Raw genomic sequence first — 17306 nt, 5'->3', positions numbered from 1 at the left:
CTTCAGCTATGAAGAGAAGTTAACTGCGCTCTTCCAAGACAAAAAGTATCCCCATAAGATCCGTTTCCCAGGACTGAAACTCCTCCCCAAAGGTTCACATACAAAAGCCAGCCCCTTTGTTTTTAAGGGAATCTGCGTAGACTGCCGCTAGCCACGCAGCCCTGGAACATACAAACTCCTCAGGCTCGTAGAAAAGTACTTTTAATCCTCAATCAAGCCAGATTGCAAGTAATCGGATGTTTCCATTCCCATGTAACATACATGCATAAAGTTAACAAGGCATTACAATAACCCTTGACGGGTGATGGTTGAAGTTACAATTCATTTGGTATCCAAATCAAGAGAAAAAAAAAATCACCGCTGTAAGATTAGCTACCATCAAGCAGCAGTCTGTTGAGTCAGGGCAAGCACACAGCAAGCGCAGTTAGTACTGCTCAGGGTGCATCTTCCGTAACGACCTCCAACGGACCTGCCTGCCGCTGTTACAGCCCAGCGCGCGACGCTTGCCATACAACATCTGGGTTAGTCACAACACTAGTTCAGTTTGCCCGTAGTAATTTAAAAGCAACCCCAGTGGATAAAATTTCTAAGCGATAAAATGCATTTAGTTACCATATAGAAGTTAAACATTGACAGTATAGTTGCAGAAATCTTTTCAAGCTAAAAAAAAGCTGACTCGGACATTGAGTTGAGAAAAGTTAACACAGAAAAATGTTTAATATTAACTACAGAGACAGTGGGTATAGTACAGAATGTCTTAAGCAAAAGATACACCAATCAGTACTTACAAAGGAATGAACCATTTCTTTTCTTAACATTACATTTCTCATATGTAAGTTCATATATGTAGGTTGGTAAGTTTTACCATTCTGGAAAAAATAAGGTGTGTATATCATCAGCTAGATGTGCTCACTGTATGCTCCATTATTTTTACGCAAGGCCCGGGTGACTGGAAGTGCAGTTGTCAGGCATTTTAATTAACGGGACAGCCATTTGTTTCTGCACGACAAGGCATCGTTACACAGGAGCAATCAGGAGAAAACAGGAAACAGCCAAGCACTCTGCACTGCAACACGCCACCTTAACAGCTAACCAGCATTACTCAACTGCTACACAACTGCGCCTAGTGCACAAAAATACATAAGAGAAGAGATTAGAATTGAGTCTGATAAAACAATCCTTTCAAATATCAACTGTCACCTGAAAAGATTTCTACCAATTTGAATTTGAAGATACTATTTAAATTCAAAGTAAAAAAAAAAAAAAAAAAAGCATTTACAGTAAGTTTCAAATTGAAGTTTTGCAGAATTTTATTTAAGGAATGCAGACAAAATTGAGAATACTTTTTGACAGAGTTAGCTACTCAGCATATAATGGCTGCATGTTTCCTCAGTATGAAACTGGAGGCAGCAAGTTACCATCAGTTTAATTTCAAATAAAAGTCAGCACTATATAAACAAAAATGAAGTTTTACCTCAAATATCCAAGCCAATAATGAAATCGGTAGTCGTTCACTTCACTAAATTACAAGAAATTTGAATAACAGCAACAAAATGGCACATAAAATGTAAAATCTGCCACTTGAGGCGCAACTTAAACAAGTAAAAAGTTAGACAAAATGTTACAAAATAACCTTTTCGACAGCTGGTTGCTCGTGCCAGGGGTCTTTCCAAGGGACTGAAGACTCAAGCGATCTTTTCCCCCCAAAGGCGTCCTTTATGTAGACTCTCATTTATCTGATGCATCTAGGTTTGAAGAAAGAGAAGTTCAGCCAGGTTTCTACCTTGCCTCCTCTGGGTGTGTGGATGACTTCAGGTATACTTCTAGTTGTGTGTCAACTGGCTTTGCCTAATTTAATTAAGTTTTAGGAATTTCCATAGTGTTCCGCCTCCCCCCATGTGTTGCTTTACTTCAGAGGCCAAATGTAAGGTTCTGTCCAAGTATTTAGTTACAAAGAAGAATAAGCATCAGGCTGTACATCGAGCCATCGCTAACTTCAATTCAGCCCGCTCAACAATAAGTTATTAGAAGTTATATAAAAGTTATAAAACTAGTACTTCTTCATAGAGACTTAACTAAACTCTAATTAGCATTCAAAACAAAGTGTGACTAATTTTGCTACAGTTATCTAACTTCAGAGCTACCTTAGGCCCTTTCCTTTTAAAAATAGGACCAAACAGTTTGAAGGGTTAAAGACACACTATCCTTTCCCCACCCGGTGTATCCTTAGATGCCTCTTCAAGATGTCGACTTGAGGAAAAACTAGTTTCCATGGTTTTCTCGTTGCAAGGAATTTGCCACTTTTCTAGAACAGTTATTACCTCCAGTCAGTACAACGGCCACTGAACCGATCTTCCATTATAAAAGGATAGTGTATCTTTAACATTTAAAGACAAACCTGCTCCAACACACGCCCACAGAAACTGGTCCCTGGAGGATCAGCCAAATCAGTTAAAATCTGCAATACTGGCCAATATTCTTTTAGCAAACAGGAGACCGCAGCTTTAAAGGGGAAAATGCAGATGTTGGATAAATACAGTAAGAAATAGTCATTTGCATCATAGGTTGCGTCTCATACAATATTTTATTAAAACCAAGCCATTAATCTCTCAATAAAACATTTTCTCTGTAAAAAAACTTCTCTGTAGAAAGCCCTTCGGTATTAATTTCCCTAAACCAATAACCAAAAAGCACTGCTAAAGAAAAAAAAGCTATTAATGTGCCCCGTTAGGATTCACTTGGTTCAGGCTATTAACACTCTAAGAACTACCCAACACCCCACCTAAGTGCTACAATAAAGTAACATGCACCATGTGCTGATCCCGAGGTACATTACCATGCTCCTAGGAGGACACAGCTCCTTCTTCTTCCGGAGACTTGGGAGGGCTCTTAGACCTGGATCTAGAGTTGGATTCCCTCTTTGAGGCGGGGGGAGGGCTTCTAGACCTGGACCGGGATCTTGACCTGGACCGGGATCTGGAGACAGACGAGGACTTTGACTTGGATCTCCTGGCAGACCTGGACTTCGAGGTGGAGCGAGACCGAGAGCGTGTGCGAGACCGGGATTTGGAGCGACTGTAGCGGGACCGACTGCGGGATCTAGAGCGGCTCCTGCTTCTAGATCGGCTGCGACGGCGTCTTCTAGGGCTAAAACACACCGGGGGGGGGGAGGAAGAGCGTTAAGAGTTGAACGTGGGCGGCGCAACGGCCCTCAGCGACTGCTTTGGGACAGGGAAGGCGGAACGGGACCCACGTGGGCAAGAAAACGAGGGTGAAGAGGGCGCCATTGTTCAGAGCGAGTGGCCGGGGGCTAAAACTACCGCGGGACGACAGCCTGCCGCTCCGAGGGGGCTCCGCCCGCCTTCGCTACCGGAGCCCCGCTCCCCCCCGACCCCGCCGCCGAGCTCGCTCGGAAAAGGAAACGAAACGCAGCGGGTCCCCGCCTGAGCCCCGTCTCCCTGCCCTACCCCTGAAACCCCGCGGCCCCCCCGCACCCCTCCGGGCGCTCACCTGCGGCTGCGGCGGCCGTAGCCGCTGCTCCCGTAGCGGCGGGGCGGCGGGCCGCGGCGGCTGTGGTGCGAGTCGGGGGGGCGGCCGTAGCGGGCCATCTGCACGCGGAGCTCGCGGCCATCCAGCACGGCCCCGTCCATGGCGTCCATCGCGTCCTCGGCGTCGCGTTTGTCGTGGAAGCGGACGAAGGCGAAGCCGCGGCTCTCCTTGGTGTAGCGGTCCCGAGGGATGTAGACATCGCCCACGCGGCCGTACTTCTCGAAGACCCTCCGGAGCGTGTCCGGGGAGGTGCGGTAGGTCAGGTTGTCCACCTTGAGGGACGTCATGCCCTCCACGTCCGGCGGAGGGCGCCCGTAGCTCATGGCGGGCAACAGCCCCCGGGGGGCGGCGGCGGCTGAGGAGAAGAAACCCGAGGGAGAGGGAGCGAGTCAGGAGGCGGCGCGGCCCTGAGGGGGAAGCGCCTCACGCCGGAGGGGGAGCGCCGGAGCGGCGGCCCAGCAGAGTCCAGAAAGGAGGGGAGCTGCAGGGCATAGGGGAAGGCCGCGGGGTCCTCGGCGGAGAGGGAGGCGCGGGCACCCACCTCTGGGGTCCGGGGGAGGCGGCCCAAGGCCGGAGCGGGGAGGAAGCGCCGGTAACGGCCGCCCCCACCCGCCGCTGCGAGGAAATGAGCGGGGCGCCGCCCGCGCGCGCCTACTTAGCGCCACAAAATGGCCGACAGCGACCCGGAAGCGAAAGCGTCGCCCGGCGCGCGCGCTGCCCCGCCCGCCCCCCGCCCGGCGGCGGCCTCCCCCAGCGCCGCCTCATCTTTTTTCTTTGTGTTTTTTCTCCTTCCCGGCCGCGGATCCCGGAGGCGGCCTCGGGGGGCGCACGGGAAAGCGCCTCCTAAATTAATAACTCGCCTGCCGTTGAAAGTGACCGTTACGGCGGCTCCGCCGTGACCCGGAAGGACTCGGCGGAGGCGGGGAAATTTTGAACAATGTGTGCCGAAAACGGTAAAAAAACGGAAATAAGGCGAGGCCTGGCTTTGCGAGGGGGAGGAGGGGCGGGAAACCCCCGCCGCGTGAAAAAAAAGCGCTAACGAAGCGGAGCGCCTCTCGCGCGGAGGGGGAGGTGACGGTTTAAAATGGCGGACGCGGAGGGGAGAGCGCTGTGAGGGGCGGCGGGCGGGGGGCCTCGGCTCGGGCCGCTGCCGTAGGCGCTCTGTGCTCTCCCTGCTCCCGCCGCAGCCGGGTGTCGTGGGGGGCCTGGCGCGGGCCCTTCGCGGGCTGCTCTGCCCTCCCTTCCCCTCCGGCTGCCGGTGGTGCCGGGTGAAGCCTCCTCGGCCCGCGCAGCGATGGATGCGCGCTGCGGAGCGCTGGCGGGGCAGCGTTGGTGCCTCTGGGGCAGCCCGCCCTCTCTCCCTCGGCAAGGCGGGCTCCACCGGCTGCAGCGGCGCCTGCGAGAGAGCCGTGGGCCGAGCTGGGAAGCGCCAGGCGTCCTCCTTTCCACACAGCGCGCCTCGCCAGTTCAGGCTGCGGCACACGCGTGGTGGCATCGGAGCAAGGGTGAGGATCAGCACAGCCCTTGTGTGAGGATGGCAAACATTCCCTGAGTTTTGTCTGGGGAATTCGGTGAAAGCCGCTCCTCCATCCCAAAGAGTTGTTGCTGTGTCATTTCAGACACGGAATAAAACTCCTCAACTCCGAGTATGAACTATAATACTTAGTTCTCATTTTGCAACAGTGATAACTGTTTCTACCCGTCTGTTTTGTAATACTATGTTGAAAAGAAGAATAGAAACAAAGAAGAGACGGTTCTCTACTGATTTGTTTAATGCAATGACAGTATTGGTATGAGAAAGCAAATTCAGTGGTAAGAGTTTAAATCCTTATTCTTACTGTCATTATGTTTAATATTTTTTCCACTGAAGAAGTATAAAAATAAGCAATGACATCAATACAAACCTAGAAGCGACAGTTTGTTTCCTGCTACAAAAGACTTAAGAAATCAAATAAACTAGTACTGCACATTTTGTATCGCTTCGTGGTATCGTGTTCATTATTTTTTCCCAGAGGATTTTGATTAAAACTTTTCCGATTCATCTGCTGAAACCCTTTCTCTAAGGAGAAATTTGAAGGTTATCTTTACAGTGATTTCCCTAAAATGCAGCAGGCGCTTCCTGTGTCCCTCGTTCACTGGTTTCACTGTCACTTCAGATCAATACAAGCTGCTGCCAGAACCGGCCCAGCACAGCAGCCCGGTTTGCTGTGCAGCCAGATGAACGCTTATGCTGGCGCAAGGGGAAGAAGGTGTGAGCGGGACACAGTGCCTAGAGGATCTTAAAAATCTGCTGCTATAAATTCATGATATAGAAAAGGAAGAAGAGAACTTTGCTTGGGTTAAAAAAGCCCACCTTGACATTCTAATTGGGTCTTTGTAAAGTAGCCTCTGAATAACGATACTGATTTCTACCACAAGTAATAAATAAATAAAGAAATCTACATTTTTAGAAAATACAGCTCAGGAGTTAAAAAAGAGTTAAATATATAACAATAGCTGGGATGTGGATTTTAAGTCCTTTACTGTATATAGCAGAGGTAAAATTTGATGATTCACTTCAATTCTGTGTTTCCTTCTTCTTCTTTCTTCCTCTTTGGCCATCAGTTCAGTGGAGCTGATTTAGCCCAATGCTCAGTCCTGACTGGGAGGCCCGGCAGGGTAGGCACAGGGCAGTAACAGCAAAAAGCAGCCGTTCAGGTGATACAAGAGGTGTGGTCCTCTTTCCCTTTTGCTGGTGATTTAACAGATCTTCAAAACTTGAAGACCAAGTGATCTTAAGTTTATTATTTAGAAATACTGTGAAGTAAAATACTAAGAGTATATAATTACTAAAACCGAATGTTATTCCTTGAGACAAAGCAGTGAAAGATTATGAAGACTTTCCGGAGTCGCTGAGACAGTGAAAGGCAGAAGTGCTGTGCAGAGCGTGTGTGTTGGTGGCACTGGGGTGCTTCGTTTCTCCCAGGTGGGAATAGTTTTCCCTTTGGAATGACTTTGTGTGTGTTTGAATTCAGCTAACTAGACAGTTTTCTTAGGCAACATTCTAAGACTTCTTTTATCTTGCTGGGTGTTATTTAGTGGATGGAGATGATAATTCTTAAAAACTACTACGAATCTTTTTATTTTAAGGATTAGGAGGTTTCCACCCTGTCAAGTAGAAGTAGTGTACTTTCATAAAACTGCATTTCCCATGGTGCACAAGGGCTCTCAGGCTGGGTCAGCTGATGTAGGTTGTGAAACCTCCTTATTTCCTGTCCAACATGCATGGAAATGACTGGTGTGTGCCAATGTCTCATCTTTCCTTCGTCAGGTGATTTAAAGGCTTTGGACCAGACTTCTGGTTTAGAGCAATGGCAAGAAACTGAGCTGATTAACTACCTCGGTATCTGGAAAACTGCTTTGGTTGGGGGAAGGAGATGTCGTGAAGAAGTAACGTACTGCAGCCTGCTCTGTTAACTTCATGGGAAAAGGTAGAGAGAATCTTGATCTTTACCTTTCGTACCAGACCTTTGTCTTTGCTTTTTTTTCCAGCTGCTGATTTTGCTGTACATTATTTAAGAGAGTCACCAGATTTCTTGATTAGTTGATGGTTATGTCCTAGCAGGTAATAAGTAGCTCTAAGTAATCGTCATTTTTGAAGCTTTCTTTTTTGTTTTATTCTTTTTGCTTGTTTGTTTTTAACAGAGGTTAAGAGGAAACTTTTAAAAGAAAACAGAGTTTTTCCAGACTGAAGCTGAGGACTTGACAAGAAAACACAAAATGTCTCCTGAATCAAAAAAACTTTTCAACGTAATTATTTTGGGAGTCTCATTTATGTTTATATTCACTGCTTTCCAAACTTGTGGAAATATTGCGGTAGGTATGAATTTCAAAACCTGCCACATTTCTATCACAGTTATTCATCCTTTCTTCTCTTTCGTGTACTGTAATGTAAGAGTTGCTGTACTTGGGATTTTTTAACGTGCAGGACACCTTGACATTTTGTCTCCTTCCTTTTGGTTTAGTGTTAACTAGATTAAGTTGATTAACTGGATAATTAAGCAGTTTATTTCTTTAAGATAGCATAGCTACATATGTAAATGTGCCTGATTAATTTTCTACTTTCTAAGCAATGAATCGTATCAAATGTTTGAACTTTAAAATCTTGTCTGTTTTGACACTTGCAATATTTAACAATTGAATTACATTGGACCTTGCATATTTCTGATTATTCTATATAGTCCTTTTCAAAATATTTGCCTAGGTTGTTATTATTAACCATGCCCCTAGTTTTTCTTAGAGTGTTTTTCCTAATCTAGCTTTTTTTTTCTGTTCTAACAAACTAGACATTGAGGAGGAGTATGAGGATAACACCTGACAAGTAGTCAGACTTCCACAATTGCTAGAACTGCCAAGTCACCTTCCATCTGAATAAGTAATTTACTGCTTTAGTATTGTGTATCTCTGTGTGCTGAAGCAAAATTGGGCATAGCATAACCCAAATTTACTGTTAGAAGCAGATTGTACTTTTACTACTTAAATTTTTAGAATCCTGCTACTGACGTACTTAGCCCAGATCCTCTAACTTACTGAGTTGTTGGCATTGCTTTCAGTAATAGTTATATGACCGAAGGACAGTTAGATTTCAACATACCTCGTGAGCCTGCAGCTCGTACAGCTTCTCTTTTGTTGCACGCAAGAAGAATCCTTTCTGGGTTCAGACATATAAGTGTCCTTCGCTGCATTATAGAAATAACTACTTAGGATAGTTTTTGTAAAAGTCATACTGGCAGCGTGACACGGGTACCTAAGTACAGCCCAGTGGTCTTAGAAGTTCTGTAATGAATTCACAGCACCTCACTGAATTGGACCTAGTGATCATGCCATCATGTAATTTACTGTCATTAAAGTCATTACAAGTGACTTTCAATCAGATCTGCCCGCCAATCCAACTAATTACATGGTCTCATGATCACTAAAGCTGATTCAAGGGGGAAAAAAAGCAACAGGGAAATAACAGGAAACCAAAAAGAACGGAAACTCTTATCAGAAGCTCATAGTTAGGTCAAATTAAGAGTATTTTGAAACGTCTCCTTTTTTCCCCACTTTTGAAATTAAGATAGTCATACGTATCTGCCTAAGAGAGGTGTTTTGTGAAACAGAAGTTTTGTGAAGTATTTTAAGGTCTCTGATGAAATCATGATATCATCCTAAAGTACTAATTACTGCTTCAAACATAGATGTTTCCCTGACAAATATCTCCTTCACCTTCATTGTGGAGGTGTTGTGAGTTGTAATTAACATTTTAAATTATTTTAAGTGCTTCGTAGAGTCTATTAATGATTAATTAATTATTAATTCTAACGTTTAATACTGACTTCAAACTGATGCAAGTGTTCTCAAACTACAAGATATGTTCTAACATATTACAACATATGATTTTCTCCTCACAGCAAACTGTTATCACAAACTTAAACAACACGGATTTTCACGGCAGTGGCTACACGAGGTAATTTACACAGATCTGCTTATGACTTTGCTCCTTGCAGGGCGAAGCTGGGTATAACTCCATCTGGTAGAGATATACTCTCAAGAGATTGTAGTGTTCTGACTTCACAATTTAATAATATACTTAAAGCAGTTTAAAGCATAGGCTTCTCACATTCACTCTAGTTCTACTCTGAATTATTTCTAGTTGAACTACATATCTGTTTTGCAGGTTTTCGTTGTAGGGAGAACAAACACCCTACGGTCATCACATTGTCAGCATTTTATCTTAGGAAGTGAAGAATGTGGAAGTCTTAAAATAAATAAAACTGCTAACTAAGGCCTTGGTTGTTTGCCCTTGTACACCTCTGCGCGTTTGTATAGCACAGGTGGTGTGGATCAACTTCCAGGAAATACTGCACCATAAATGGGAAGGGAGCAGTCAGAACGACGAGCAGCAAAGCCACGAAAAGCCGTTCTGTTTGTTCATTGCACTGGTATAGCCAAACTCGCCAAGCACGATCAGGGACCTTTTGTACGCCAAATTAACCTGTCATATAGGAAAACCCGGTTGCTGCTTTGAAGGGTTTACTGTCTTAATTTAAACTAAAAATACAACTGGCACAAAATAGATCTATAAAATTTCGCTGGTGTATTTGGCAGAAAATGAAAATCTTCCTGACAGACGAATGAGGCTCTGGAACATTCTCCTTTAGAAGTACCGGGCACAAAATACAACAACTATTGTTGAGGCACAGTTTGACAAATGCGTGTTGTAAATTACAAGATGTGCTTGCCTGCAGTAGTTTGGGACGCTTTTCAGCAGTCCAAGAAACTCTGTACGCTCCTGTGTTCCCATGTAGAGCCCCAGGGGCGAAGGTAACGGAAGGAAGGAAGGAAACGTTTGACCATGAAAGTTACGTAGTTACTTAAGTTATGTATGTACTTAACTAGATACTTTGGAACGGACTGAATATTCTTAAATCAGTTGCACTTATAGCCTGTATTTATCTTTAAGTGCTTAATCATCTTTGGTGTTTATTTATGTAGCATGTCCATTATCTATGGAGTATTCTCTGCATCAAATCTTATATCACCTTCAGTGGTTGCGATAGTAGGACCTCAGCTCTCCATGGTTGTTAGTGGCATATTTTATAGGTAAGTATTAATTTTGAATTTTTGTCTGCTTCCTTTGAAATCTTTCTTTCATTTTGTCACACCTAAGGCTACCATGCCGTACATGAAATTGTACTGGCGAAGGCAGGCAACGGTCTGTATCGGTAGATGTGTGACTGCAGAGTACTTCAGCCTACTGGAAACAGAGTGTATTTTTTCCGCAGTATTTCCAGACTTTGCTGACTGTGGAGTTCAGGCTGTGGTCTCAGATTAATGACTATATAAAAAAATCTACATGCTTAGTGGAGTAAAAAGATTACCTTTTTTCACATATGACCTGAACTATTTTCCAATGTCACTTAAGAGAGAGTAGCTGATTTAGAAGAAACTAAGTGAGATACCTGATTGTTAAAGCGCATTGTCCACTTTAAGTCTATATTCAATAAACTGATCTGTTCTATTCTAGCCTGTACATTGCAGTTTTTATCCAACCTGCTACGTGGGCTTTCTACACTGCTTCTGTTTTTATTGGGATTGCAGCTGCCGGTAAGCATTGTTCTTACCCTGCTTACTCTTCTTTGCTACGTTTGAATATACCTCTAAAACGTTTTTATTTCCTGAGCAATTTTTTCTGTATATTTCAGTACTCTGGACGGCACAGGGAAATTGCTTGACTGTAAATTCTGATGAAAACACCATTGGAAGGAACAGTGGAGTATTTTGGGCACTCTTACAGTCCAGGTAAGCTTTATTTGGTAATCTTTTTTTGGTTGTGTACACATTCTACTTTTTATATTTTTTTGATAAGTGGGGGACTGCGTCTAAAAACACTCCACTGGTACCTTGCAGTCAGTGAAGTGGGAGGGAAGGCTGGAAGCAGCGTTTCTATTGCTATGGTGCATTATAGAACAATGAATGAAAGTTACATATTGCAAGCCTCTGCTCTCAACATGCTAAAAAGATACATTTCTGTTAGGGGAGCATTGAAATATGTACCAGAAATCTTGTTGATTATGGAGGGCTGTGCTAATTTGGGTCAGGATCCCGAGTGCACTAATAAGCCCTAATGGTCCTGAACAGCCTCACCTGGGACCTCTGCCACACCCTTCCCATCTGCCCGTGGGCCCAGGAGTCCCATTTAAACTCAGCCCTGGGCCTCCAGTTCCTCTGGAGCTGTACTGGAGGAGCACTGGTCTCCAGCTCAGCCACAGCTATGCCCACACCCAGCTCTGGATCCTGGTGGCCTGGGCCCCAGTCCGCAGGCTGACTGCCCACCTTGGCCTTGTTCTGCCTTGTCACTGTGGGCTTGCGTGGCAATCGCTGGACCTGGCTCCAGCCTTGACCTCAGACCTGCCCTGTTGCCACAGGCTTGTGTGATGGTCCGGGCTCTTGGCTGAGCCTGCCTACAATCTTTGGGTCTGCCCTGCTTGCTTTGCTCGAGTACCGCAGGGCTGGGCTCTAGCTGACGAGGCGCCTTCTCTGCTGGAGGTGTTATCCCCCTGCACTCTTAGCCCTCCTTCCCCGAGGGAGCAGCCGGACCTTGCTGCTCGCTGACAAGTTGAAGCGAAGATACTAAAGCTGGACCTGGCAGTCAGAAGGGAGATCTTCTTGTTGATAGTTCTCTGATATTAAGCTTCAAGTGCTGCATCGACCAAAAAAGACAACAAAAGGCTTGGCATCAAGAAAGGTAGTGAGAACAAGGTAGTGGACGCTGTGTTGCCGCCATTGAGTATTTTGTGTAGATACGGTTTATGCCTCTCGGGAGAACGTAGTATAATTAGGGTATAGGGAAAAATAACAAAAATGTGCAAGAAGATAGAGCTGCTGACTTGGAGAGACGAAAAAGGCTGGGACTTTTTCCTTTGGAGAAAACGTGTCTGAGGAGGATTATACTGATGGGTCACTAAAACATGAAGGCAGCAGGTGAGCTGCATGTAGAACTGTTGCTCACCAAATACTGCTGTACTAGAAGTCAGGTCACTTGGTGAAAATAAAGAGGATTGGTTTGAAACGGATAAAGTGCTTCTTTACACAGTGGGCGAGTAAACTTTTGGAGCTTGCTGCCACAGAAGGGTGTAGGGTTGGATGGTGTCAGCAAGATCAAAAAGGGATCAAACAAATTCATTGGCAACAGGTCCACAAGTGGTTCCTGAAGAGAGATACCTTTTGCCACCCCTAATACAGCAGTTCTGGATATTGGGAGATAATGAGGGGAGTGAATCGCAGGAAGTGCTTAGGCTGGTGAGCCTGCACTAGGTGGCATTGCTGATGCTGTTGTGGGGCCAGAACACTGGATTAGTACAACATTGCTCTGAACCGGTGGCATGCTGCTTGTGTTCTTTAAGTTTCAGGTTCCAGAATTAGCATATCACTGTGTTATCAGAGTAGCAATTTCTGCAAACCCAACTAAGTGTGTGTTTCACAGTGAGTAAAATGTATGGCTTTATATGAGGAAACTTTACTCTAAGGCTGTTTTGAATCACTATTCATTCAGAATCACAGTATTTCAGGAAACTGTAGGTAGGAACGCAGCGTTTCCCTTGAGCTGTTAACAACCAATTTAGCATTGCTGGGCAATACTTCAGACAAGACACAGGAGTCTCCTAAGGAGGTATTACAAAATCAGCTCCATAAATGTGTCAGCTTTCTAACCTATACACTTCCAAAATTAGAGACAGAGGCAACTTAGATGCAGATTTCCTCATTTTTGCTATCACCTTGTGTCTTGATTGCTGAAAACGAATAGCCAGCATTATGGGGAAGAATCCGCTACTGTGTTTGAAGTTCTGTATAGAGTAAGCAGTTTGCATGGGGAGTGGCTAGTGTCTTTATTTCTTTCACGATTGCACAGTACTATTTTTTGCATAGAATAGTATTACTGTGATGCTACAAGCTTAATCTTGCCACAAAGAGTGCTGTTCACCTTTGTTGTCCTTTTTGTTTGCAGCTTGTTTTTTGGAAACCTCTATATATACTTCGCTTGGCAAGGAAAAACTCACATATCAGGTGGGTATTGCTTGTTTATGTGGGAGGCCATCCTTCAAAATATGGTAGCATGAATAAGCAGATGAAATAATGAACTGGAAAGTGCCAAGAAACTTACACAACAGCAGACAATTTTTCCATTTTATTGTTAGATAGACTCTGTTTTTGGAGTATGTTTTTGATTCAGTGTTCCATCGTACTCATGGCCCTTGTATTATGTATGTTGTTTTTCTGCATGCAGCAAGTAACTTCTTTTAGGATATTGTCCACAAAATTCTTCAGAATGCTAAATTACAATAAGGTTTTCCACAATAGCTGCTCTGGGATTTTCCTGGTGCAGACACTTAGGCCAAAATACGCGTATTTTGGGGGAAAGGTATTCTGGAACAGCTATATGTTTAATATACACGCTATCCTGTTCCAAAGTAAGTTCCTGGAGTAGACCGTCCTTCTAAATCAGATTGGAGACTGATTGACCTATGAAATGAAGGAAAAGAAAGGAAAACGATCCCAGTTCCCTTCATGGCTGCACTAATCATTGTGCTGGCACAAAGCAGTAGCAGGACAGAGGTCGAGATGTGCAGCTGGGCTGAGAGTGGGCTCTGGACTGGCAGCGTTGCTGGAGGAGTGTGTGAAGCTCAGTCTTCCTTTCTTGGCGTAGTTTATGAAGACTAACTTCCTAATGGGATGTAATTAATACTGTAGTTTTTTTTCATTTGACATAGTGCTAGACTGGTAAAGAGCAGGGGAGAGAACAGTGAACTTAATAATATTCTTAAGAAGCTGGATAGTGGTTGAGACTCATTGGTTTTAAAGCAGAGATTTCTACTTCAGTAAGCAAGGCAAGGTGGGGGGTGTCTGCTAAGAAAATGGCAATGGTGAAAATAGAGTGAAATGTGAGACTAATTATAAAACCTGACTATTCCTGGAAAACCAACGTTTTGTAAATAAATAGGGTTGATTGTCCTGTTCTATAAGAACTGTGAGAGTTTTCTTTATTGTAGTGTTAAACTGAAATATCTACTAGAATGGTCAATTCTTTTAACGTTTAAAAGATGAGGATACTTCTGCTGTAGTCAATCAGGAATAAGATGTTGCTTTTTAAAGGATAATTGTCAGGCTTCAGAAATACTGCCCTGTTGAGATGAATAGTCCACTTCATGTCTCTGTTAGATCCGTCCTTTCAGGTTCCCCACAGACATGGGCTTGGTAGTGCAGTGCAGGTTAATTTTTAAAGGTCAGCTCCCACATTCCCTCCTCTTTAACACAAAGGCTTAAATGTTACTGAAAGTATTGGAGACCCTTTGGGTCTGGTGGGCCTGGAATTCTGTGCATTCTAAATTTCATTGCTCTTTCTAACCACAGAACAGAGCAACTAACTGTGAGGGAGGTCTGCTGTTACATTTCCTCCCATCTTTAAATGCCTTGAGACTCCTCTTTATTAAAAAATGCTGGTATCAAAAGATCTGAGAGTGTTTAAAAACCAATTCCTCCTTCCTTTTACTACCTAAATGAAAATTTTACAGGCATTTCAAGGTGAAGTACATATTCTCTTTTTGATCTGTAATCATACACGTTGTTTTTAACTGATGTAAAACAGTTTTATGTTTACCTTTAAGCTAAAAGGGAAGTAAATACAGATGTAGGCCATATCTTCAGAATCATATGCTAGTTCATTCACAACTATTAGCTGTTTCTTGGCTTTTTTTTTTCTGCTTAATATTTGTAAATGGGAATGACTTCTGCCTTACAGCCTTCCCTGTGCCAAACGGGTGGGTTAGTGCAGCAGAGCCCGTGCACAGGGCAGCGATTACCTTCCTCCAGCTGCACGCTGTAGGATGTGTCAGTCAGTGTTTTTAAGGCCTTTGTAGTTTACAAGCCTGCCAGGTTATGACGTTACAGTGCTAATATTCTGATGCTGGTGAAGAGCTTTTTTTAGAAATCTGAAGGGTTTTGGGGTGCTTTGCTGTGTCCACTCTGAATTATATAAGTCTTGAAAGATGTACTTTCTACTGCTAATAATTTATGCACTTCCTTTGTTAATTGGCTCCTCCCTGGTCATAGCCTTTGCATGGCAGAAAATGCGAGTGACAGTCTTTAATATGCTGGTATTTTATTAGCATCATAAAACTGAGACAGGAATTTGCCAGCAGCTGGGTACCTTTTGCTCCATGTGGAAGGTAAGTTAGAAAATTAGTATGCATTTTAAAGGCTGTTACATAGTACGTCTGCGTTAGTTCTTTGAACGTCGTTGGATTGGTTTGAATTGCTTTTGCACATCTAGTTATGACTCTTCTTTGTTTTTCCACAGAGAGCGATCGCAGAACTGTCTTCATTGCTCTGACTGTTATCAGTCTTGTGGGCACAGTTCTGTTCTTTCTGATTAGGAAACAAGAGGACACAAAGGCTCCAGGGGAGGAAGATTCTGCTAATGAAATCCTGGGGGACAGCTCGTAAGTGCTTATGACCATAACGTTGTCACATACACTCATCTGTGCTCCTGCTCCTCGATGGAACATCGTGCATTCACTTCCCCTCTACACTGGAAACGCGAATGCTGTGAACAACCTGTAGAATTTTCAGATGTAATAGAAAAGTGTCTGTACTTTAACAAGTGACAATTAATGTTCTTTATGTGACATACTTTCAAGGGTGGAGTGCAGTACTGCACATTAAGTTTTTCCATTGATAAGTAAGTGCCTTTGGAAAGATACCTCTTACCTCTTTTCTCCACTGATTATTATTAAATATCTGTCTGCCTTTCAAAGTCTGTCTTGCCATCATCGGCCCAGTTTGAAGGCTGGAATAAGCAGAAATTGCTCCCTTTTTATAGGTTATCTTTCATGTACTGAAACATGTTTTTCATATCTTCTCGAAATGTATATATGCCACCCTGATAAATACCTTAGAAATGCATAGGTACACAGATAAATTTAGTACAGTTTTGCCTGAGGCATCAGTTTAAATATTTTTGCTTCATTTAAAGAACAATGAAAATGTTAGAAAAACATCAGTAAGTATGCCAGTGAAAAAATGTTCAAAGCTAAAAACACTCAGAAGAAAGACTCTGTTAAGAAGGTTAATTTTTGAACAGCATTCACTAGTGCAGAAAGCAAATAAATTTTGTGGTTACTAGTTTAGATTCTCAGAAATTTTTAATAATGTATTAGCATATTCCAGTATATAGCGCCGGGCTAGAAAACGTACAGAAAACTTGAAAAATTAAGCTTCCTTCCAGCATAGCGACACAGTGTGGTTATTCTTTTTCCGTTTTGACTCAGTCATTTGTTTACCCAGGTCTGCACAAAACAAAATGACGAGAGCAGTGGCTGCCTTCAGTAAGTACTGTTTCACATGAGTTGCTTCAAAAAATACTGACATAGCCTTTCCAGCTCCCCATGATTCTGCTGATAATGTGATCGTGTACAAATCACTTAGAACAAAAATTTGTGAGCAAATAAGGTTTTAAGAATGCATTTCAGTTATTCCACTTCAAATACAGACCTTCAGGGATGGCCTGCTTGGAAAAACGACTGCCAGATGGCAGTGGTTTTCAGACCAGAGATGACAGGTCACATAGGGACACAGGAGCGATGAGTTTTGAGCCTGAGAGGAATTGAGTTGTCTCTGTGAGTATTTGCGATTTTGAGCCTAGCCAGAATGGGGCTTGCAACTGGGAAAGCTTGGGAAGCGCTGAACTAACGTGTGGGCAAATGACTGTTGACGTGTGATTGGTGTGAGCTGGCTGGCTGCGCTTCAGCAGTGCTCCTTTCAGGTGGCGATACCGTACAAACAAAGCTTGACTGCAGGCACAGAAAGTGAAGCAGTCTTCACTTCGATTACATACTAGTATAGCCAAGGAGAAATTTGGAGGGGTAATTCCTTGATGTAGTTTCAGATCCAAGCTACTTTACAACAGCTGCCTTATCTAGATAAGCTCAAAAAGAGCAGGTCACCACTTGGGAAAGCTAGTGCATGAAAGTTTAAAAACAAAAATTCACTCCCATAACAAGATAAAGAAGTAGTAACATGTTGTTTTATTTTGTCACCAAATGATACCAGTTAAAAACAACAGTTTTTGAACTGGAGCATCTGCAGTTTCCGTTGAAGTTTGATGTGGTCTGCCTGTGACTGTTTAGTTTGTTTTGAGAACATGGAGATCTTTACTGAGGATTTATTTATCCTTTTAG

At 43.6% G+C, this 17306-nt stretch overlaps 2 protein-coding genes across 18 annotated transcripts in view; one reads left to right on the top strand and one right to left on the bottom strand.

Annotated features, from left to right (window-relative positions):
• Positions 1-185: 185 nt before the first annotated feature.
• Positions 186-4220, bottom strand: SRSF2 (serine and arginine rich splicing factor 2). 9 transcript variants are annotated; one of them, XR_015703318.1, is made up of 4 exons: positions 3511-3872; positions 2399-3147; positions 1634-1745; positions 186-1123 (listed from the first exon to the last, which is right to left on the bottom strand). XR_015703318.1 is itself a non-coding variant. In XM_087751138.1 (3 exons), the coding sequence occupies exons 2-3, from the start codon at positions 3870-3872 to the stop codon at positions 2844-2846; spliced, it is 666 nt and encodes a 221-aa protein (XP_087607264.1). In that variant the 5' UTR covers positions 3873-3904; positions 4091-4220; the 3' UTR covers positions 186-2843. The 9 variants fall into 9 exon arrangements, 4 of the variants coding, with proteins under 4 accessions (XP_087607264.1, XP_087607263.1, XP_087607265.1 ...); XR_015703316.1 differs by having other exon boundaries at positions 186-1745; positions 2399-2502; positions 2837-3147; XR_015703319.1 differs by having other exon boundaries at positions 2837-3147.
• A 148-nt stretch (positions 4221-4368) lies between these two features.
• The window catches only part of MFSD11 (major facilitator superfamily domain containing 11), a 35066-nt gene continuing 22128 nt past the window's right edge, over positions 4369-17306 (top strand). For 3 of the 9 annotated variants that reach the window (XR_015703310.1, XR_015703311.1, XR_015703312.1), the window contains exons 1-11: positions 4575-5361; positions 6403-6514; positions 6860-7019; positions 7234-7404; positions 8982-9037; positions 10066-10173; positions 10598-10677; positions 10776-10872; positions 13079-13137; positions 15428-15569; positions 16414-16454. Coding sequence is in view for 6 of the 9 variants with exons in the window: in XM_087751130.1 (XP_087607256.1) it covers positions 7309-7404; positions 8982-9037; positions 10066-10173; positions 10598-10677; positions 10776-10872; positions 13079-13137; positions 15428-15569; positions 16414-16454 (679 nt within the window). In the remaining 3 variants the exon portion in view is untranslated. Of the gene's footprint in view, positions 4503-4569; positions 5362-6402; positions 6515-6859; positions 7020-7233; positions 7405-7874; positions 7964-8981; positions 9038-10065; positions 10174-10597; positions 10678-10775; positions 10873-13078; positions 13138-15427; positions 15570-16413; positions 16455-17306 lie in introns of those variants that run through there. The other 6 variants (XM_087751131.1, XM_087751128.1, XM_087751127.1 and 3 more) reach the window with 6 other exon arrangements.

Source organism: Nipponia nippon, unplaced genomic scaffold, assembly GCF_047370975.1.
Source record: "Nipponia nippon isolate SJK-2023a ecotype South Korea unplaced genomic scaffold, ASM4737097v1 scaffold_14, whole genome shotgun sequence".
NCBI classification, from domain to species: domain Eukaryota; kingdom Metazoa; phylum Chordata; class Aves; order Pelecaniformes; family Threskiornithidae; genus Nipponia; species Nipponia nippon.
This window is presented reverse-complemented; position numbering and strand designations above follow the sequence as displayed.